The 20,782-nt window shown below is 52.4% G+C and overlaps 9 protein-coding genes across 9 annotated transcripts; 5 read left to right on the top strand and 4 right to left on the bottom strand.

Moving 5' to 3' along the window:
- Positions 1-310: 310 nt before the first annotated feature.
- Z519_01026 (uncharacterized protein) lies at positions 311-2,533 on the top strand (the record flags this gene model as incomplete). The annotated part of the gene is made up of 3 exons (XM_016758783.1): positions 311-601; positions 676-1,589; positions 1,639-2,533. 3 exons carry the CDS (start codon positions 311-313, stop codon positions 2,531-2,533), a joined length of 2,100 nt encoding a protein of 699 aa, XP_016624111.1.
- A 661-nt stretch (positions 2,534-3,194) lies between these two features.
- Z519_01027 (uncharacterized protein) lies at positions 3,195-4,986 on the top strand (the record flags this gene model as incomplete). Its single annotated transcript, XM_016758784.1, has 3 exons — positions 3,195-3,657; positions 3,712-3,832; positions 3,897-4,986. The coding sequence occupies 3 exons, from the start codon at positions 3,195-3,197 to the stop codon at positions 4,984-4,986; spliced, it is 1,674 nt and encodes a 557-aa protein (XP_016624112.1).
- A 408-nt stretch (positions 4,987-5,394) lies between these two features.
- Z519_01028 (uncharacterized protein) lies at positions 5,395-7,630 on the bottom strand (the record flags this gene model as incomplete). The annotated part of the gene is made up of 5 exons (XM_016758785.1): positions 5,395-5,701; positions 5,791-6,372; positions 6,464-6,675; positions 6,729-7,223; positions 7,286-7,630. The coding sequence occupies 5 exons, from the start codon at positions 7,628-7,630 to the stop codon at positions 5,395-5,397; spliced, it is 1,941 nt and encodes a 646-aa protein (XP_016624113.1).
- A 2,127-nt stretch (positions 7,631-9,757) lies between these two features.
- On the top strand, positions 9,758-10,289 carry Z519_01029 (uncharacterized protein; the record flags this gene model as incomplete). Its single annotated transcript, XM_016758786.1, has 3 exons — positions 9,758-9,833; positions 9,883-9,992; positions 10,062-10,289. 3 exons carry the CDS (start codon positions 9,758-9,760, stop codon positions 10,287-10,289), a joined length of 414 nt encoding a protein of 137 aa, XP_016624114.1.
- A 675-nt stretch (positions 10,290-10,964) lies between these two features.
- Positions 10,965-11,820, top strand: Z519_01030 (uncharacterized protein; the record flags this gene model as incomplete). The annotated part of the gene is made up of 3 exons (XM_016758787.1): positions 10,965-11,075; positions 11,162-11,297; positions 11,375-11,820. The coding sequence occupies 3 exons, from the start codon at positions 10,965-10,967 to the stop codon at positions 11,818-11,820; spliced, it is 693 nt and encodes a 230-aa protein (XP_016624115.1).
- Positions 11,821-13,016: 1,196 nt separating this feature from the next.
- Positions 13,017-14,068, bottom strand: Z519_01031 (uncharacterized protein; the record flags this gene model as incomplete). The annotated part of the gene is made up of 3 exons (XM_016758788.1): positions 13,017-13,756; positions 13,849-13,936; positions 13,994-14,068. 3 exons carry the CDS (start codon positions 14,066-14,068, stop codon positions 13,017-13,019), a joined length of 903 nt encoding a protein of 300 aa, XP_016624116.1.
- A 657-nt stretch (positions 14,069-14,725) lies between these two features.
- On the top strand, positions 14,726-15,752 carry Z519_01032 (uncharacterized protein; the record flags this gene model as incomplete). The annotated part of the gene is made up of 2 exons (XM_016758789.1): positions 14,726-14,799; positions 14,864-15,752. The coding sequence occupies 2 exons, from the start codon at positions 14,726-14,728 to the stop codon at positions 15,750-15,752; spliced, it is 963 nt and encodes a 320-aa protein (XP_016624117.1).
- Positions 15,753-16,055: 303 nt separating this feature from the next.
- Positions 16,056-18,035, bottom strand: Z519_01033 (uncharacterized protein; the record flags this gene model as incomplete). Its single annotated transcript, XM_016758790.1, has 3 exons — positions 16,056-16,489; positions 16,516-17,340; positions 17,420-18,035. The coding sequence occupies 3 exons, from the start codon at positions 18,033-18,035 to the stop codon at positions 16,056-16,058; spliced, it is 1,875 nt and encodes a 624-aa protein (XP_016624118.1).
- An 881-nt stretch (positions 18,036-18,916) lies between these two features.
- Positions 18,917-20,715, bottom strand: Z519_01034 (uncharacterized protein; the record flags this gene model as incomplete). Its single annotated transcript, XM_016758791.1, has 5 exons — positions 18,917-19,272; positions 19,324-19,514; positions 19,577-19,953; positions 20,038-20,172; positions 20,224-20,715. The coding sequence occupies 5 exons, from the start codon at positions 20,713-20,715 to the stop codon at positions 18,917-18,919; spliced, it is 1,551 nt and encodes a 516-aa protein (XP_016624119.1).
- Positions 20,716-20,782: the final 67 nt, after the last annotated feature.

Consider the following 20,782-nt stretch of genomic DNA (forward strand, 5'->3'; position numbering starts at 1 on the left):
GAGGCGCAGGCAATGCCCATTGCGAGTCGTGGCAGCGACTTATCTTATCAATCAAGATCAGACGAGATGCCAAGCCAGCCTCTCTCCTTTGGGAAACACTATGACGCCGCCCTGTCAGCCTCCCGTCGACGTCCTTGGCATCTCCGCAATCCAGTCCATGCCGCTTTAAGCCCGGTCTAGCGACCCGTCACCACGAGGCATGACACCGTGAATTCATATTACATGAGGAAATCGCCTTGAAGAGCAAATCGGAACCACTTGAATCCAGCTCGCCAGGGAGTTGTCACCGCGTACCCTCAGCCTGGCGAACATGGGTTCTGGCTCCTCGTCGAGAAACACGCTGTGGCCTGTTCATGACGCTCGCCTGTGTTCCACTGCTGGTGTGCTCAAAGGCGGACATCCGACCTCTGGAGGGCTTGAGGTTGCTCCTCAGACGTCTTCCGTCACCTCAATGTCATCCCGTTTACGGCCATTGCGCCCGGCGGCCCCCCCGCCGCAGCCCATACCAGATTCCACACTGGTCGTGGGCCCTGTCCGAGCACCGAAGAGACGATCACATACCTCCTCTGCCTGCCTGCCCTGCAGGAAAAGGCGGCGTAGGGTACGTGGCTCCCTGCTTCCTTCAACCCCCTGAGTGTCTTGCCGGCACTATGCTAAGGGTGGGTGTTACTTCAGTGTGATGGCCAGAAACCGTGTACAAGTTGTGTGGTTGCCAAGCGTGAGTGCATCTACCCGACCGACCACCGAAGTAGGATATACCGCCAGACCTTATTAGCAGAACACCGCGAGAGCAAGACAGAGGTTAAAACGCTTCTTGGCGCGTTCCGAACCACTTCCGAGTCGGTAGCGGCCGAGATTCTACGGTCTCTGCGCTCTGGGGCTGATGTTTCCACTGCACTCGAGGCTGGAGAGGCCGTCCTGGCTCAACCCGATGTGACTTTGGGACAACCCTTGGAACAACGGTACGACTTACCGCGGCCCAAAGAATCCCCTTCTGTGCTCTCCCTGTACGATCTTCTGCAACCTTTCGACCAAGCCTCATGTTGTCTCAGTTCCAATGGGGGAAACCGGGTCCGATGGACCACGGTAACCCAAGACCCAGAGATCATCAGTCACCTGTTGGAGCTGTACTTCACATGCCATCACCCCATTTGCCCCGTCATTCCCGAGTCACTCATTCGAGCCGATATGGCCACTGGAGGACTGATGTATTGCTCGCCTACCCTGATGAATGCTGTGTTTGCTGTTGGCTGCACATTTCTGGGCTTGCAAGACGACGTCAAGAGTGGCAACGACCCTTGGCCGTCTGTGGAAGCATTTTTCAATGAAGCCGAACGGCTGTTGTCAGAACACCCCGAGCCACGTTTCACTGCTGTCGCAGCACTGAGCCTTCTTGCAATGGTCGAGAACCTGCACCTTCGCTATCAGCGTGCTTGCATGTTTTCAAGTCGAGCCTCATGTATGGCACTCTTTCTGGGTCTTCACAGGGGGAGAGTAAGCGAGAAAGAGCAAATCATGACCGAGGCCGACAAATTGACTCTTGCGGCCGTGCAGCAGCAGCTATTCTGGGTCTGTCTCCAGGTGGATCAGTGAGCTGCCAGGAAAGCGTTCACTGGGTAGAGTGGCTGATTTGTACAGAATGGCTTCCATCAACGCAGGTTGGCAACCTCAAATTGTCGTCGACCATGTCGAGATAAGACGGCCCAGCACCCATACAGGTACTGCAACCCACCTCTGCACGCCATCCCCAACATCGTTAAACTGCGGAGACCCCCGCGGCTGCTGGTTCTACCTGGCGGACCTGGCGAAGATTGTGCACACGACCCGACTCCCACCCAGATCTCTCTCTAGCGCCCACAAGAAGATCAATATAGAGCATTGGGAATCTAGGTATCGGGTGTGGTACAACCATTTACCCGCCGCACTCGCCATCAGTGACCCTGCATCCGCACACGTAATAGTGGTCCATATGTGGTACCATGACAGCTTGATACAATCATTTCGTCCTGTCATGGCTCTTGGCCTGGCCGACAGAAGCCTGACGGCGAGTCGGATCTGTCAAGACGCTGCTAGGGCGATTACTGACCTCTTCAGCCAGTACCGAAGGTCTTTCGGCTTGAAGGGTATCAATGCCATGATATGTCAAGCGCTGCTCGATGCCTATCGCGTTCATCTCGGTTGTTTCCCGTCGACCATGAAGGACATATTGACTGTGGTACAAGCCTTTCAGGAGCTGTCGAAGCGACAACCATGGGCTCATACATGGCTCGAGAGCCTCGAATATCAGACCCTACACTCTCCTGCTGCGGAATCTGCCACACTAGCGGAGGTGTTCGGCAGGCATGTTACCATGGTAGAGACCATTCCTGTCCAAGAATGTGCAGGCGCGGTACCCTCAATCAGTTATGATTGTGACATGGCAAAAACCAACAGTAATGTGAACGTCGCGCCGTCGGATGCCGAGACAGCTGCCCCATGTCGAACACTTCGCGAGGAAGAGGATTACTTCTTCTCACCTTTTGCCCGACGTTAGTGTCGTATAACGGGGCATCCCTGGTTGGAGGTTTGATCGCGTGCAGGGCTTCAGGGAAAGCCGACAGCATCATCTCGTAATACCGGCATATTGCACTCTGGTGGTTCAGCTGGCTATTAAGGCACTCATGTATCTCGTCGGCTTTCCAAGCACGCAACATGGGTAAGCTTTGACCTATGTCCAATTCATCCATCAGCACAATGTGTCTGATGCACGTTGACGTCTAGTCGCATGTGAAAGAATCTTCTTGACTTGACATCACAGCGAATGCCAACCCTTGGGGTTGACGACTGGAAGCGTTTTTGCAGACCGAGTGGTAATGGTGGGCGTCCAGACAGTTCTAGGCTGCAGAGCTCCGCCGATGCCTGACAACCACCCCCCAACTTGATCAACCAGTCAAATGAGATCGGAGTATTCTTCCTGGCCAGACCTCGCCCAACTCCGGACGATCCGTCTCCCCCACCCTGAACTAGCGATTCCAGATTTCCTGATACCAGTTCGTGTGACGGCGGGTTATTCGCCCTGTTCTAAAGGGGAACATACAAGTACCTTGATACAGGAGTGAGACCATCGCCACCGCAAAACATTCCTTTACAGAGTATCCCCGTCCTGTCTCTCTGTAGTAGTCTATTTGTCTCATCTTCCAGAAATCTAGCCAAGGATGTCCGTCCTGCCGGAGCAACTTGCCAGGCTCTTCTCTTTGCCCGTGGGTCGGGAAAGGCTCCAAAATAAAATCGCCTCGTCTCCTGTGGAAATTCTCAACAATCGCAAGCTGGCAAATGCTTCCATCACACGGCTGTTGATAGACTGCTTCTTTTCTTGCACCGGCACCTTGTTCTACATTTTTTCTCCTAGGGATGCGGCTGAGCTGTTCCAATCAGCCTATATGGACACTGCGGGTGCTACAAAGGCCTCACTGGGTGCCTTGTGTGCACTGGCCTCTGTGGCTAGTCAGTATGACGACCTCGAAATTGACGGCTCGCTACGACAGTCGTACTATGAAACGGCGAAATTCTATCTTGACGAGTGTATCGAGGAGGACGAAGTTCTTGGCATGCGCGTGCTCTGCTGCTTGGCCATATACTGTGCTATGGACAGACGACTGACTGCGTGGACGTGGACCCGTCAGCGCAGCTCAATTTTTGAACCGAAGCGCAAAGACCGCTGACCGTGACAAGTGACCGGCTTAAAACTTGCCAGGCTTCGAGGACTTCACCTCAACAGACGCCCTTTATCCACATCCCCCGAAGAATGGATTGCGCAAAGAAAGGTCTTGAGGACTTTGATTGTCCTGGGCTGGTAAGCATCCAACTTGTGCTACGAAAGCAGGAAGATGAGAATTCTAACTCAGAGGCCCCAACAGCTGGGTCGCGTCGACTCTCGGCATAAATCCCCAGATTATGGAGGCATTTCAACCAGGGTTCCACGAGCCCTTTGCGGTTCTAGAGGACCATCCGCCCTTTGAATCGGTGGCACAAGCGCAAATGACCTCGATCTGCATACTCACGTCGGGCGTACTTCGAGACGTCTTTTTGCCCACAGAACTCAGTCTTGTTGCCACTCGAGAGTACAAAATAAAGATAGTCGACTGGCTAAGCAAGCTCCCTCCGATCATGCAGTTAGAATCGTTGATGCAAGATCAGGACCTGACACTTGTGCAAAGACGGTGTACTTTCCTCGTTCATCTCAACTACCTGGGAGCGCAACTCCTTCTCTACCGTCGCCATTCTCTCTACCTTTCCACTGTGCATCGGGATGATTCATGGGAGCTGGACGGGGACGTCGCCGAAGCATTGGCCTATGCCAAAGACGCACTAGACGCCGCTACTCAATCGTCTCGGATCTTCGCTCATCTTCTGTCTGAGCGTGCGACCTTCAAGCGCTCCTGGCTGGTAATCTACCAGTCTTTTAGCGCGTGCACCATGTTGCTCTTCCACGTCGCTCAGAAGCGGCTCCACGGAGTCTCTCTCGCCCACTGTGAAGAAGAGCTTTCCAGTGCAGAAACGTGCCTCACCACTCTGCACTTTTGCTCGGAAGGCGATATCGTTGCCAAAGGTTACTACGACATGTTGATCTTTTATTACCGTGCTTTGAAAATTACACCAGAGCATGCGCCTACCGGAACCGCCCATGGTTCCGCAATGCAAGAGGACTTGGAACTGTCGTCGATGGACGGCCCTGCCCGTCTCCAAGGGGAGTCCACACCGGATAAGATTGTAGAGGGTGTTTCCAATCTTTCCAACCACGCCTTTCAGCACAGCCGGCGTGATGGAATGGTGCCTCGTCCTCCTCCTCCTCCTCCTCCTCAGATCTCAGACTCCGTACGTCGGTGGTTTCCAGAATTCACTACAGGACCCTATCTTAGGCTCTCTCGCGACACTGCCATTTACCAGGACGCGCCAGTCGTTGGCGGCCCGTTTCAATGGTCGGCCAACTCTATCCCGCGACCTTAACATGGCATAAGGCACAGGTTTTCGAGGATTCCCTGAGCGGTGTGTTAAGGGGGAGTGTGTGCCACGATGACATCCTTGCGAGCGAGGGGGTGTGCTTCGAAGCGCGTTGAGCAAAGTTGCCGTGTTGAGGCGATGCTGGCACGAATCGAAGAGGTGCCCCGCTGCAAAAAAAGGAGTTACGGCCTTTGTCATGAGGCTAAAAGGAGGGAAATCCCCGTTTTATTTTATCCTTTCCAATCTGGTTTTTCCATGTATCGATGCTTTGCTGCGTCATGTTATTTGTTGCCATCTTAGAAGCTCCAGAGTCACCAAAAAAAAAAGATCATGGGAGTTACATGCAATCCATGTTAGTACAAGTCGCACACCTTGGCCGCCCTAGCCCGGGGAGAATTGTTGGGCGCGCCAATATCAGCGCCTCCTTCCATTATTCATCTCCCCTTCCGCAACGTCCAACGATGACTTCGCCGACCCGCCAATGGTGGCGGCTGAGGCTGAGCCCTCTTCAAAGCTCTCCATGCTCTCCCAGCTCGTGGAGCTTTCGAGCAGGTGACGCTCCTGTTCTTCGACCTGCGCGTCGTCGGCACCCGTTGCGACTGATTTGTGCTTCGTTGATGCGGAACGCCGTTTCTTGATGCGGAACCGGACGGCGAGAGCGAAGCCCGTTACCGCCATGATGAAGATGACCATCATCAGTACCGCAGTGGAGATCATGGTGCTGAGAGAGAGAGAGAGCTCAAATTAGCACTGTCTGTCTGCCTTTGGGAGGAGGACTATCAGGGCGCAATGAATCCTGTGCTAGCTCACCTTCTGCTTGTCTTCTTGCTTTCCTGCGTTTCCGGGCTGGTTTTATGTTCGCTTTCGGGGGCGCTCAGCTCGTTCTCTTCCTCGTGGCTATCCGCCGCATCGCACGAGATCGCAGGCAACGGGCGGTCCTTGTGCTGTTGTTGTAGCTCCAAGGGCGCCTCGATCATCGTGGCAACCAGGCCTGTTTCTACGTGCCACTCCATGTGGCAGTGAAACAGCCAGACGCCGGGGTTGTCGGCCCGGAATCTCAAGACCATGAACCCCCCGGGCTCCAGCAAGAGTGTGTCCCTCCTTACGGGGGTCCTTGGGAAGTCCTCCTCCCCGAGGCCACTGCTGAAAAAGCTGCCCGCTTTCTTGGCGGAGCGGTACACCGCTTGGAAGTTGTGGCCGTGCAGATGGAACGGGTGCCGAACCATGTGGTGGTTGTAGAGGATGATCTCGACGACCGCGTTGCGCTGCAATACGAATGGATTGGTTGATGCACCGTATATCGAGCGGTCTGTTGCCAAGGGCCCACTGGTTAACGCTGTGTAAAGCGATGGAATCTCTGGGGCAGCGTATCTCGTCGAGTTAAAGAACCATCTAGGGAATACAAAGTCAGCCACCTTCAGCCAAAAACAAAGGCTTGGCAGTAGGGTTTTTGAAGAAGGCAGAAGGGAGGGGATTCGCTTACTTGATGCCACCACTGTGTGACATTCCCAGACTCAGGACGATGCTCTGGTCCGGTCGAGGTAGTAAAGGCATTTCGTCGTATGGCTCCAATGTCACATCGTCAATGGGGTCGTAGTTGGAAACAAGCTGGGCCTGTGGTAGAGGTTGATCGGGCGCGTAGACCAGCCATCCGGTCACGTTCTGACTTGCACTGTTGCGTATGTTGGTCAGGCTCTAGAGGAGACCTGTTAGCCAAGCACATGTCTGGCGAATGATCAAATGCATACAGGGTCCATGGAAGCAACCATGGGGTAGTTTCTGCTGCGATCCGACTGGGTCGTGACGAGGAAGCTGCACCGCTGTCCGGAGGAAAGGAACATCATGGTGGTCTCCGCCGGCTTGGTATAAACGCCGTCCACCTCGACAATCTTGATCGTGTGGCCTTCGATCCAGAAATACTGACCTGCGAACGCGCCCATGTTGGCCAGGCGCACCAAGTATGTCCTTTCGGGCACGACTGGGATTTGAAGCCCCTGGGTATCGTTCAGCAAGTTGGCGTCAGGCACTGGCTCCTGCGACATCATGCCTCCATCGTGCAGATAGTGGGGAATCAGGTCGGGCATCTGATCGTGGTACCAGTCCGAAACGGACAGGACCAACTCGTCGTCATATTGTCCACGGTATGGATGATCCGGGTCACGAATGAGCAGTGGCCCTCGGAGACCGTCAGGATATTGGCCCTGGACATGGGAATGGTACCAGTAGAGCCCAACCTGGGAAGCCTACAAACGCACGACTTTTCAACAAGGGTGATCTTCGGGGAGGAAGTGTTGTATGTACGAACCTTGAATCTATACGTGAAAGATGAACCAGGAGTGATAGGGCACTGATTGACTTGGGCGGCACCATCTAGCTCGTTGGTGCCATTCATAAAGAGGCCATGGAAGTGTAGAGATGTGGACTGGTTCCCAAGCGAGTTGAGCACGTTGACCACGATTGTGTCCCCCCGATCCGCGTTGATGGTTGGAGGCGGCCACTGGCCATTCACGCCGATGACTGGCCGGCTGAACCCATCGGGGCTTGCAGGCACCCACGAAATGTTAAAATCATACGTGACAACAGTTCCGGATGTCGTTGCAGCGCACAAGATGGCGGCGAGGAGTGTCTGCAGCAAGGTCAAAAATGCCATCCGCAACGAGCGACGACGACGTAGTCTTTCGTGTTTTACTCTGTCGCAATTTTGCAATTTTGATAATTAATTGCATGGTCATGATGGACAAGCAATTAGTTATCAACCTCCCCAGCGGTACATGAGGCTTACAGGGGCGATGAGGCGTCTTCGGGCTTCAAGACCCACTACCACGCTTCCTCAATTGGCCCTATCGGACGCCCGTTGTGCCTCCGAGTAATAAGAAAACTTGCTCACCTTTTCTGACTTGGACGAGTCCTTCTCCACTCTCCCTTAGTGAAGGCGGAAATCATCAGACGAACCCGGTGCCTGGATCTGATCGCGGGCGGGAGGGAGAAAGATAATAATAACAGTCACGCTATGGGATAAAGCATTACCAGTCTGTCGGGCTACAGGTGGTCTGACGCTTTCCACCAGAAAGACACCATAAGTGCCAAGAACCCAAGACCTTTGTTTCTCGGGGCACTTCATAGCCGGCATACCCTAAAACCAGGTCCTGGTCCATGGTGAATTATTGATGAATTATTTCTCGCCAAAAGGGGTTCTCCCTGCGCTTGGCCAATTGCTTGTCCAAGAAATTTAAGGGGAGCTGAATGATCTCGTCGGCAAAATATCATGGGAAGACCGCGGTATCTGGGCTGCGGTTGCGACGGTGGGCGAGACAGAGGTGAACAAGTACTGTAACCTTGATCAAGACAAGCGAACCGTCACTCCCCCTACTCTTGATGAGTATATGACTTGTTGGAGAGCTCAAAGGAGAAGGAAATTGCAGAAAGAGAGGATGGCGGAATGCTCAACGGGAATAACTGAAGTCCGGAACTCCTTTCACGTGACTCTTTGACGCCCTCGGGCGCTTCATCCTCGGCTCCTTCTCCGTCTTGGCGCTGGTGTGCCAGGAGCGACTACGCCCTTTTTAAAGCCGATATGTTCGCGCTAGGCTACTTGTCTCAACCAAAAAGACCGATGGCAAAACCTAGACCACTACCTGGTTGGCATTCTTTTCGATCCTATGAAAGGACGAGACCGACACCCTCTGTACTCCACAGAGCATCGCGGAGCGAATACGAGTGAAGTCCCCTTTTACTGGCCCCGGTCACCTGTGCCTTTCTTCAGCTGAGCTCCCAAGTTGTATTTCGTATTCCAGCATCGAACTCCTTCTATCTCCATTCAAACAATCGAACTCAATTAGGACCGGCCAAACAAGAACCTCTGTCCCGTGCATGACTGAGCATGCCAGCAACTTCGCCAATTATGAGGCAGTCTGCCTGATGTCGTCGGCCGTCTCGCTTCTGGGACGCCAATGACAATGGCGGCGCTGATACAACGACTTGGGTCAGCCTTACAGGGCTAGCAGCACCGCCGTGACACAAATCTTAGCTTTCTCAGGCAATTTGCTTGGTAAGGCTCGTTGGGCGGCACTCTACCTGGCTTGAGAAGAAGCATGCTCTAGTTCAATCTGAGCTGACGCTGTACACAATCGGGCTTTGGAGATGCACCGTTCAAGGTGGCCCAGAGGAGTGAAAGCTGCGCTTTTATCCTCAGAGCTCCCAAGGACGACGAGCCATGATATCTGACAAAACTGTCAATGGACTCGTCCGACGATGCACCACCTGCCCAGGCTGTGCGGCCAGAGTTCAAGCAGGTAACTGCCAATGCCAGAAAGTCACTTGTTGATAGGCGAGACGTGCTGCTGTTTTACGAAAGTGTCAAAGTATGTTCCCTGCGATGCCTATTCGGTCATGGACTTTTCGCACGCTCATCCCTAAGTGCATCAAGGCCTCATAACCTTAAGGAACTAGAGCTAAGCCATACCCATTGCTTCACATTTAGCTTTCCATCAGCCAAATCCAAGCATCGAGTTTTGTTTTACTCTTTTTGGGGTCGCTGAAACCGGTGAGAGATAGCCTCTCAGAGTGATGCTACTACCTATTGTAAAGTGAGTCGACTCTGTGCTGCGGCAGCTGAGGCCTGTCCATTCGCCAACGACTTATGATGCACCCTCGTCGTGACAGGCTTGGAAATGCATAAATATCTCCCCTGGACCAGATGTCTCCCCGAGCGAGCATTCCAGTTCCTCGGTTAAGTGTCTTGTCTGGTCAACGGAGCTGCCCATCTTTGGTCTATAAAATGGCTTCTCCAGCGAAGTGTGTATTCCTCGCCGGTATTGCTCTTGCTACGGTAATGCTGGGCCAGGATTGTGGCAGTAAGACGCCTTGTCATTTGGGTCCAGTCCACAGTAACTGACAGTGTAGGACTCACCGTTTTCACCGACAGGGGAGCCAGTTTAAACTCATTCAACTGCGACGCATTCATTGACGACGCTATGATGCCATTTCTTGCGTGGTTCAATGGTACTACCACGGTAAGGACTCCATCTCTTTTAGAGACATGTCATCCATCTCCCGAGACCAGAGCTGAGAGATGTTTGCAGCTCGCACTGACTGGCGGACTGGCGGCTGGATGTCCCGACACAACCTGGCAACCGCTCAAGAACTCTTGGCTCATCGGCGGCATGACTGTCCCCGGCAACGCAACGCTCGACCGAACCAAATACGATAACAACACCTTTTACTTTGACATTCCCAAGCCCAAACTTCACTGGCTCGGCTGGACCCAAGGGTTCGAAGTTTGTGACAACAGGGGATGCGCCTACGACTGATGCTCATGCTTGAAGTCAATTGAGCAGCTCGAGGTGCGAAGGGCGAGGCTTGAAAGCGGCACTGAGGAGCATCTCTCGGAGAAACCTTTGGCCATTCCGCAGCCTTGTCATTCCTTGTTCTCCTCGGCCGAACACGGCAACGACAACGACGGCATCCACCTATCTCAACTCCCCCCCTTACTTGCTTTCATTCCGAGTTCAAGGTGGTTAAATAGGATAACATTCACATCGTTGAGGTCTGGTATTCCTTCATCAAACGACGATGCTCCTGTATCTCCCCACAAAGGCCACCATCGCCCAAGGTAATTAATATCGTCCGCATTCCAACCGTTGTCGAGGTCTGCAGAACAACAGGCCACATTCCACAATGTGCTCGGCCGCAATCAGATGATGTTTACGCGCACTAAGCATCTTTATAACCGGGTTTCCTGCATTATGATTTGTTTTCCGTGCCTTTCTTTGTTCGGTTTCACGCTCTCCTCCTCCCTGTCTAGGGGATTTCTTTGTTCTTGTTCGCAAAAGACCCATACTTCCCTTCCACTCGTTTTCGTCCAATTCTTGCTTGAGCTAGCTATTCTGTCCCTTTCTTCTTCCGTCCCATCTCGTCCGCGCAGAAAAGACAGAACACTTTTGCAGGTTCTCGCAGCAAATTAATTCACACCACCAGTGGCCAAAATGCATCGTGCTCTTATCTTTAAGCTCCCGTTGCTCCTTTCGGCTGTTGCTGTTGCAAGACCTCAGACACCTGCGGATACCAGCGCGTTGAGCGGGTTGCCGGCTTGTGCGGTAAGTTTTTCTTTTTGTCAAGAAACTCGTTCCGTCTGTTCACAACGTCCAATCCTCTTTCTAACGTTGTGTCCCCGATCTTATAGCAAGATGCCGCCAACGCTGCCCTGGCCTCCTCGGGGTGTCCGGTGAACGACCAAAACTGTATCTGCAGCTCGCAGGCCTTCATCAGCGCCATCACCACTGCAGTCACGCAGACTTGCTCCCCAGCCGATGTCCAAGGTGAGAATCACCCAAAAGCCCCGGTCTTCTACTTTCCCAGGAGAAAAGTAAATGCTGACTGACGTTCGCAACCAAAGCTGCTCTCGTATTCGGCCAGAATTTCTGCGGTGCGGCCCTCGGAGGACCCGGGGGAAGCTCCTCTTCATCCGGTCCTTTACCTACCGTCGACGCAGGAGACACCGCCAGCTCGACAGTTCCGATCGCCAGCCCCACTGACAGCGGTGACAACGCCTCCACGACCACCGTGCCAGGGACAGTGACTTCGATGACAAGTGTCGCCGACGCCACGGACAACATGATGACCACCAACCCCTCGGCGTCGATTCTGCCGTCTAGCGTGACGGGCATGATGACGACCACACAATGCACCACGACGACAACGATGATGACAACGGTCGCGAGCAGGCCAACGGGGGCGTACAACGCGACCTATACTGGCGGTGCTGCGGCGCTGAGGATTGCAGCGGGCCAAGGTGTGATGGCGGCCGTCATGGGCGTTGCGGGCGCAGTGGCTTTGTTGTGAGATATTGACCGACCGCAAGAGAGAAGAGGGATCGGAAATTTAGGGTTTTAGGTTATGGGGACCTGAGTAAAGTCCTTGGAGGGCGGAGAAGCAGCAGGAGGAGAATGTTGTGACCCTCATTGAATGCTGGATTTTTTCGATAGCATATACCATACTACTAATACCATAATCGGTTGCGTTCTCATTTCCGGACGACGAAAGACGAAGAAGTCGAAAAAATGAGGCCTCTGGAAGAAAGGGAGAATGAGAATTCGACTGCTGCTAACGTTGACTATGTACTCGCATAGGTATTTATGTGGAATACTAGTATCGTTACTTTGCCAATTGTGGGTGTTACTTGCACGAAGCAGTGTGTGAGGCAGATCGACTGTCAGCGTTGCAAGATCGCCACCGTAATCGCCGTTGCCAGCCATTGCCAATTTGGTTGCTAGTTTAGGCGCATTTATCACTAGCCACTGCCGACAGCCGCCATCCATTTACATCTTTGCATTCAAGCAGAATAACGTCCTTCTGGAGCCATCAAGAATGGCTCTTTCGTGTATAGGCCGAATGTCTATGGAAACAGGAAAGAAACTTCTTGAAAGGACAGATGGACAGACGTCTCCGAGAATATATCAATTCTCTCTACCAACTTGACAGTTCTCAGTCTCACAGATGAGTTCTCCTATTGAGCTGATGTAAACTGGCCCATGTTTGCATGCCATCCAGTCCCTTCATCAGATTGCTCAGTGTGTTTGTTACAAAATCATCAGCTTCTCGAAAGTGTCGCAGATACCTTACAGTCTCTTGGTGGGGTACCTTCCACGAGATCTGGATTGGAGAGTCGTCCTTCCTCGACCCGGGATGCGTCCTCCATGTCCAAAGTAGACACAATGACTACGTACAAGGGATGAAAAATCTGATGTGGAAACTTGCTTCTAGAGCTGAAAGTGTGGTGGAAGGGGAGGGATCAAGACCGTCCCGTGCGATGCAAGGGATGGATGGTGATACTGGTTTCTGCCGACTTGACCAAGGGTTTGCTTTCTCATGTAGGGATGACAAAACTTGGAACTGTGCGAGGCGGTCTTCAGCCAAATGCAGATTGCCCAACAGTTAGCAGTACCACTTGTAGGGTCCAAAAGGACGGTTGGACCATTCTTGGTGTGATCAACATCCAACTGAGCCGATGACGAAGAAGTAGCCGGACAAGACAAAGGTCACCCGGTTCCTTGTGACGTGCAGTCATCATCAACAAATGGCTCCTCGCCTCTCTCCATCCGCCACCGATTCGTCGCCTCCAACCATCCCGGCAACCCTTTAAGTAACCACCCCCATTTCCTCAGAAACCCTTCCGACATCTCCCACCCCGTCATGTCCCAGGGTGGCGACCAGGCAATGATGCCGCGTCGCTCGATCTCGTCGTCGGGATAGCCCTCGTACAGCCCGCCGATGCAGTCGGCCCACAGCTCGTCTTCGTCGAAGGTGCCGGCGGCCCGGATCAGGCGGTCTCGTCCCTCGGGACACGGGAACAGGTCGATCCAGTCGCCATGCGGCACCGTTTGTTGAAGGGTGGTGGGCAGGAGTGTTGAAGGGAGTAGTTCGGGCTTGGCAGGGTAGGGGACGACGTGGATAACCTCCTCATCACAGTCGAGCGGCGTGACGAGGATGCCCGAGATTAGAGTGCGGTTGACGGCCAGGGCGCGGAGCGCGTTGAACTGGAGGAGTGTGATGAGGTGGTCTGGACAAAGGGGGAAGACAATGTTAAACTGCTCTTTTCTAGGTTTATCTGGCAACAGGGGATTTCTCGCATTGTAGAGTTGCTTGATACGGGATGCTGGGACGACGGAGACGGATTGCTTCTCAATGTCCCAGCATTCCACCAGCGCCTCCGATTTGATCAGCGTCCCGGCTACGGCACTAGATGCTTCGGCGTTCTTTGCTAGGGCTTTGCGTTTTCCTACTGGACAGGTAGCTTGGATAATTGGGTACCCCTGGTCGGACTGGTCCTGACACCTGATTTGAACGAAAGAGAAACAAGGCATTACTTACGGTATGCCCTCGTGTTGAGTCTAGTCTGTGCCCGTCTGCGTGCTGCTGCATCCTTGGTCCCAGTCCAGTCGTCTTCCCTGCTTATCGCCTGTACGCAGTGAGCAAATCATGTCGTCTCGGTGAGTGAAGGCGGCCTGGTACGTACCTCGGCCAACTGTGGCATCGACGCGAGTTGGATGCGTGGTGCTGTTGCATTTGTAGGTTGATACGTACTAGTCATGATGCTAGCGGACGTGCGAATTGCGGTGGTGATGAAATTGGTGATGAATGATGCAAGTTTCTTTGGGCCAGCCAAGGCGGTTTATGCAGCCTGCTCACAATGACGAGTCTGCCCTCGGCGGGAACGGAGGAATTGATATGCCTACCTCGTACTAGTCAGTATTCCGCAAATGAGGCGCAGACGGACAGGGGCAGCCAGGGGTCAGCGAATGGCTTGATATCATTGATCGCTTATATAGGGTCTAACTTGAACAGGGCTAGCGTCATGCAGCCTGCTCACAGTACCCAGTACTCGCTATTATGGACCAGGCACCAGGATCACGAGTTCCAGCATCACACATGCACCACTTGATTGACCAACAAGCGCAATACTATGGTTTTCCGAGGGTATCTTCTAGGAAATTGGGACAGGAACTAGAGATTAGGCAGTGAGCCCCATGCTTCATGCAGCTGGCTCACGATATCTGATGCTCGGAATAATATCCAGTAGGCAAGCATCTCAGGCCTTGTTCAATAAGAACAATATAGATTGTAGCAACGCCCTGATTTCGACGCTTCTTTTCATATCACCAGAAACATAGAACGCAGTCCATGACATTGAATTATCTGTTTCTTAGCATTACACCTTCCCACATTGACTCCAGTCCTCGTTTTGAACATGACTTTCCATCCTGACACTCTCCCCAATCTCAATGGCAAAGTCTTCATAGTCACAGGTGGGAACTCCGGCATGTAAGTTTCCCTGCTCTCCCCTCTCAACCACGAAGCCCGAATCGTTGATCTTACCAAACCACAGAGGCTACCATAGCGTAGCCCACCTAGCAGAACACGGCGCTCATGTTTACATGTGCGCCCGATCCCCAGAGAAGGGCATAGCAGCAATCGCCAACATCAAGAAAATGTACCCCTCAGCCAACATTGACCTCCTGCAAATGGACCTCAAGGACCTCACCAACGTCGTCGCGGCCGCCAAGCACTTCCTCAGCCTGGAAACCTCCCTGCACGGCCTGGTCAACAACGCAGGCATCATGGCGACGCCCTTCGAAATGACCAAAGATGGCCACGAGGCCCAGTGGCAGACTAACTACCTCGCGCACTGGGTTTTGACGGAGCACCTGCTTCCTCTGATGCTACGGACTGCCAAGACGCTCCCCCCCGGCGGCGTGCGTATCGTCAACCTCACTTCGTCGGGCCACTTAGGCGCACCCAAGGGCGGCATCAATTTCAAGGACCTATCGCTCAAGGACAGCGGCCCGTGGTCGCGTTACGGACAGAGCAAGCTCGCCAACATTCTGCACGCCAAGACCCTGAATAAGATTTACGGTCCCGGCTCTCGCAGTGCACGGAACGCGGAGGGCGAGATCTGGGTTTCGTCGGTGCATCCAGGTCTGGTTGAGACGAACCTCGCCACGTCGGTGGGGGAGTCGGGGTCGCGCATGATGAGTCTTCTGTCGGTCTTACGCATGTTTGGATTGATATGGCCTGCCGATAAAGGGTCGTGGACCAGTCTGTTCTGTGTGGCGAGTCGAGATATGAAGGCCGAACAGAGCGGCACATATTTCGAAATTTTCAGGAGGTTTGGAGAGCCAAGGTGGCAAAGCAGTGCGGCCAAGGATGGGAAGCTTGCAGAGAGGTTGGAGGAGTGGACTAGGGAGGTGATGAGGAAGGAAGGGTGGGTTCAGTAACGGCGTCAACCGGTTTCGGTCTTTTCCGATTATGGTAATAGTCTTATTGTTTTGTATTATTATATATTCTTATTTTCCTTATTTAATTATTCATCCGGTGGTTACGCCAGAGCTCCGTCGGCCCCAAGACTAAAGAAGGGACCATATTTTTGTTTTCTTTTTCCATGGACGGGCTAGAAACCGAGAGCGGTGTTATGAAACAAGGGCGTTTGTAAGTGACGATAGCTGTCACTTCGTATATATCCAAAACTCGACATATGGGTAGAGAATTAAGATTCTTGTGCCCGATACTCTCACCGCGCACTACTCCCTGCCCCAGGGAAGGCTCAAGTACAGAAGAGGAGCATGCTGTTGCGAACCATGTGTATCCGTCTCTTCAAATCCAGCCGAAGCGCGATTCCTTGGAATGGTGGCTTTGAACGCCCATGCAGGGTCCCACCACAAAGCCGCAACAATGTCGCTCTCTGGAATGTTATACAGCTGGGCCACGGCTGCTCCTGACAGTCGGTTTGACTCTTTCACCTTCCTGTACAACTCCTCGTCCTGGAACATGATGTCAAAGGTCACTTGATATGGACCTGAGATTTTGCTGCGGCAAACAGAGGCAACATCTCCAAGATAGCACGTTCCGGCAGGCGGCTCGGGCTGCAGGTAATACTTTTTGGGCTGCCCGACGGCCTTTGCTGGAGTCTCGATGTTTGCGACTGCAGCGTCGGCTTTCGTGACGACCTTTGGACCTAATCGATCGATCAGTAATTGCAACTTCGCGTCCGCGGATGGGTGTGGGACCTACGAGGAGTATCGACAAACGTGTTAGATCCATGGAACTCCTCCACCTTGATAGGGAAGAGCCCAACAGCATCGGCTTTGTGGATGAGATGGTACATGCAGAATTCAGGTACCGGACCTATGGGTGTTTCACAAGGAGTGATAGGCCATGCGAAGTTTCCAGCAGTTGCGAGCTGGCCCGGATATGGGGCATGAGTCAAGCCCATCTTGGTCCTGTTGGCCACCTCATTTGCCTGCTCCTGCGAGGGTGCCCTACATTGGACGACGATGCAAACCTCCTTTGGGAGACCCTTGTTCGGTTCGAGAGCTCCCATGACGCCGTTGATACCGTAAGTGATAATTTTCGTCTCATATGGGTAGTCGGCAGACATTCTGCTTTTCACTGTTTCTTTCACGGCTGGGATCCAAGTGTCAAGCTGTGAGATAAGGATTGGGTCTCTGAAAGCCCCAACAAAGCTTGACTGATAGCCATTGACGCGTGCAGCCTCCAGCTTGAGTGTATACTCACCTTCTGGCTGTGGAATAAACTTGGGACCCCGGACTCTCACCGTACGTTCATCTATCTGCTCGTACGCCATATCACGGGTATGAAGCTCACCACCTGGCCCTTGGAGGATATCCGGTCTGCTCTTCTCATACAAGAGATGGGCTGCGACTGAAAGGGGGGTGCACCTTGCTCCGGGCTGGCACGGGATGAGGTCGAAGCTATCGTGACGGACAACAGCCAGACACTCTCTTGATTTGGGTATCGCGCACTGTGCACCACACTCCATGATCTTGCCCATAGCATAGTTTAAAGCTATCATGAATATATTGTTAGTGCATTCACTCGCACGAAGGGGGACATTGAGGCCACCGCCCAGAGCGACGGTACTTACCAAGATCCTCAAAGCCATGGTGAATGCAGAACGCAGCGTACGGAGCAGGATCGTAGGATCGACCTCCGATAATGATGTCAAAGTCGGGATTCTCGTTCATTGCTTTTACATAAGGCTCCAACCCCATCTGTGCGACAATGCGCGTTGCAGTGTCGATGTCGTTCTCCAAGAGGTCGGGAACACCCTGTCCACACGGACTAACGAGGTTATCCTTGAACTTCTGGCGAACAAGGTCTTTCGGTATCTCGGCGTAGATACTGATGACTTTCATGGGGCGGTAGCCTTTCTCCTTGACTATGTCTTTGATAATCTGAGTGTTCATGTCGACGAAGGCGTTGGAACCAGAGCCGCCAGCAGAACCAATGAGGCAACAGACTCCATGGGTGTGGCAAGCCTTGACCAGTTCACCCAAGTCTCGCCTGTAGCCTTCCGGAGAGGCTGCAGTCTTCCCGAGTGCTAGACGTCCAGGTCCACTATCAGTCGAGCCAGCATCGGCGATGATGGCGTCTACACCAGACTCGATAGTGTCCCAAAAGACGTGTTCATTCCAGCCCTGGCCAAATTGACCAACAGGGGTGAAGATTCTGAGTTCATCCTTTGTTTTTCCGGGAGACATATTCCCAAGAAGACTGGTTAAGAAAATTGTGATTTCAGGTATAATGTGAAGGGTTTTGTGTTTGGTTGGTTTCTGTTCGACTTCTGGCGCCTAACCTAAACAAAGGCTCTCCTTATGACTTGCTCTTGTCGTTCCGAGAACACGTATCATGGCAACATTGAATAGGCCGGAATTCGCAGATTGCATCCAGAACTCCTCATAGGAACAAGGGGAAATAGGTTACGCGGCATCCCGGATGTGATGGTCGAGGAGCACTTCGGACTACTTCCTTTGGATTGCGAAAGAGGGAATGGGAAAGCGATTTATGGAATGCAGAGACATTATTGCGATATCGCAATAGATATCTGAATTCATCATTCCAAACAAGGTTTAGATCACCCACACCGAGTGCGGAGAAAATGGCCCTGCCACCAACAGAGAGCCTCAGCGTAGGTTTGAATGTGCGATTTGACCAAAGGCCCCTTTGTTGAGTTTGGGGATTCCTAAGTGCCATAAGCAATCTTACAACTACCGTGTGAGACTCGGCTTAGCCAATTCATGTTATGGCATAGGTAGGCCATGCCCTTGTGACATCCCACGGGAAATGGAGACGATTTCAGGTGCAATACTCCCCGCTTGACTAAAGCATGCATTATTGCCGTGCAAATCCTCGAGGCTCAATCCAGGACTTTAGGACAACTCTGAGACGCGCTTGAGTATGATGCCAGTTCAGGCACAAGACGAAAACTGAACATGATGCACGATACCCTAGTTGACCCCCTGACATATCCCATAGATGTTATAGACCACTCGAAGCTTTTGACCTTGCTGAGAAGGCTGAGGGAGCTCCTAACTTCTCATAAGCCATCTCCAGACCATCTCACTGTAGTTATTTGTTCACTTTACATATCCGCAACTTCCCTCAGTTCAACAGATGGACCTTCTCCAAGCTTCTCGGCACCTCCCTTGCTGACTTCCTCTGGGAGGATTTGTCCGTGCTTATACCTGGTGAAATGACGGATGGGCACCTTTTGTCGGAATAGGTGGTCAATTTCTTCTAGGGAGAAGGTGCGGCACTCCGGGACGCCAAGGATGGCGAAGATCAGAGTCAGAAGGGCAATTGGCGCAAAAATAAAACCGATCTTCGGCCCGAGATCAGCATATGGAGCATATAGGAGGTATGGAATGCAGAATGAGACAACAAACTGTGTGACAACAGTGACGAAGCTTGCTACGGTGTACGTCACGTCTCGCATACCTATTTCAACATTAGCAGTTTTGAAAAAAACAATAGAGCGTGCCAACGGACGTGAGCTAGGTATCTCGGATGAGAGAATATGGTAAATTGGTCCCCAACCGAAAACAAAACCCAGGAAATAGACAGTAAACATAGCGGTGATTCCAATCTTGATCCCTTTGCCCGGGTCGGATATGGTGCCCAGGCAGCCGATGACAAAATAGGTAGCGCATTGTATGGTTGACCCAATAATTAAAAGTGGCCTCCAATGATTAGTTAGCTTGAAATCCTTGCCTTGATATTAGAGAAAGGGGAATAAACGAACTTGCGGCCGATTTTGTCGAACAGATACATAGCGCAAAGCACGACCACAATTTGCAATGAGGTGTTGATAAGAAACATTTGGAATGGGTTCGGGCCGTGAAGGTCCCCAAGGAAGATAGTGCCGTATTTGCTGAAGAGGCCCTGGCCACTGATTTGAATGCTGATGTTGGCACCAATAACAATGATCGATCGCTTGAGGTTGGTTCCCTGCCACATCTCCTTGAAGGTACCCTTGTCGTGAGTGATGGCGTGGATCATGCCCACTTGATTACGGTACTCTTCCATGATCTCTTCTTCGGTAAATTTGCCATTTCGATACAATTGAAGGGATTCTAAGGCTTCTTTGGGTCGCTCTCGGATCAAAAGCCAGCGCGGCGACTAAGAGAACACCAAATAGTTAGTCGAGGGTTAAGTCAATACTGGACTAAATAAGGTTGTCATGAAAAATATTAGCAGACATACCTCGCGCATAAACAGAGCGCCAACGGAAACGACGACGGGGATGACAAAGAAGACGCCAAATGGAATCCGAAACGATGCCTCGGTGTCTATCTTACTTGTCCCATAGGTAATACACGCCATTATGAAAGCGCCTACCTAGACTAGGTGTTAGTCAAAGTCTCGCGTGCGATGGGGGGTTGCTTGTACCATTGTGCCTAGCTGGAATGTGCCGATAACCATTCCTCGGATCTTAGGAGGAGCAATTTCCGCCTGATATACGGGCACAGTAACAAGCTCTTGACCAAGATAGATATAGTTGACGATGCGACCGACCAAGACTTGTTCTTTCTGTTGCGCTGTAACAAGCAGAATGGCAGACACAACAGCCCACACACACATGACCCAGAACGAAGCGCGTCGTCCATAATGGCGAGCTATCCAACCGCCTGTTACAACACCAAAGACTTGACCGACGTACGTGAGGCTGTTGAGAAGCGAGAGGAAGTACGGTTCCACCGCATATCGTTCCAGTTCCTCGTCATAGGAGCCGAACTTTTTGTTGAAGGCGGACATTGCCTGGGTGTTTGAGAAAGCAACCAAATCCATTCCGAAATTGATCTGAGATAGCATCATGACGGTAGATGCAAAGGCGAGTCTGCCATTGACGCTCTCAGAGATCCGGTTGCTGAAGGACGGCATATTGGCGGGAGTGAGCTAGCAAGCAAGATGCCAGTGAGGTAGTGAGAGGGAGGGGGAACTGGTTGCG

Source organism: Cladophialophora bantiana (assembly GCF_000835475.1).
Source record: "Cladophialophora bantiana CBS 173.52 unplaced genomic scaffold supercont1.2, whole genome shotgun sequence".
NCBI classification, from domain to species: domain Eukaryota; kingdom Fungi; phylum Ascomycota; class Eurotiomycetes; order Chaetothyriales; family Herpotrichiellaceae; genus Cladophialophora; species Cladophialophora bantiana.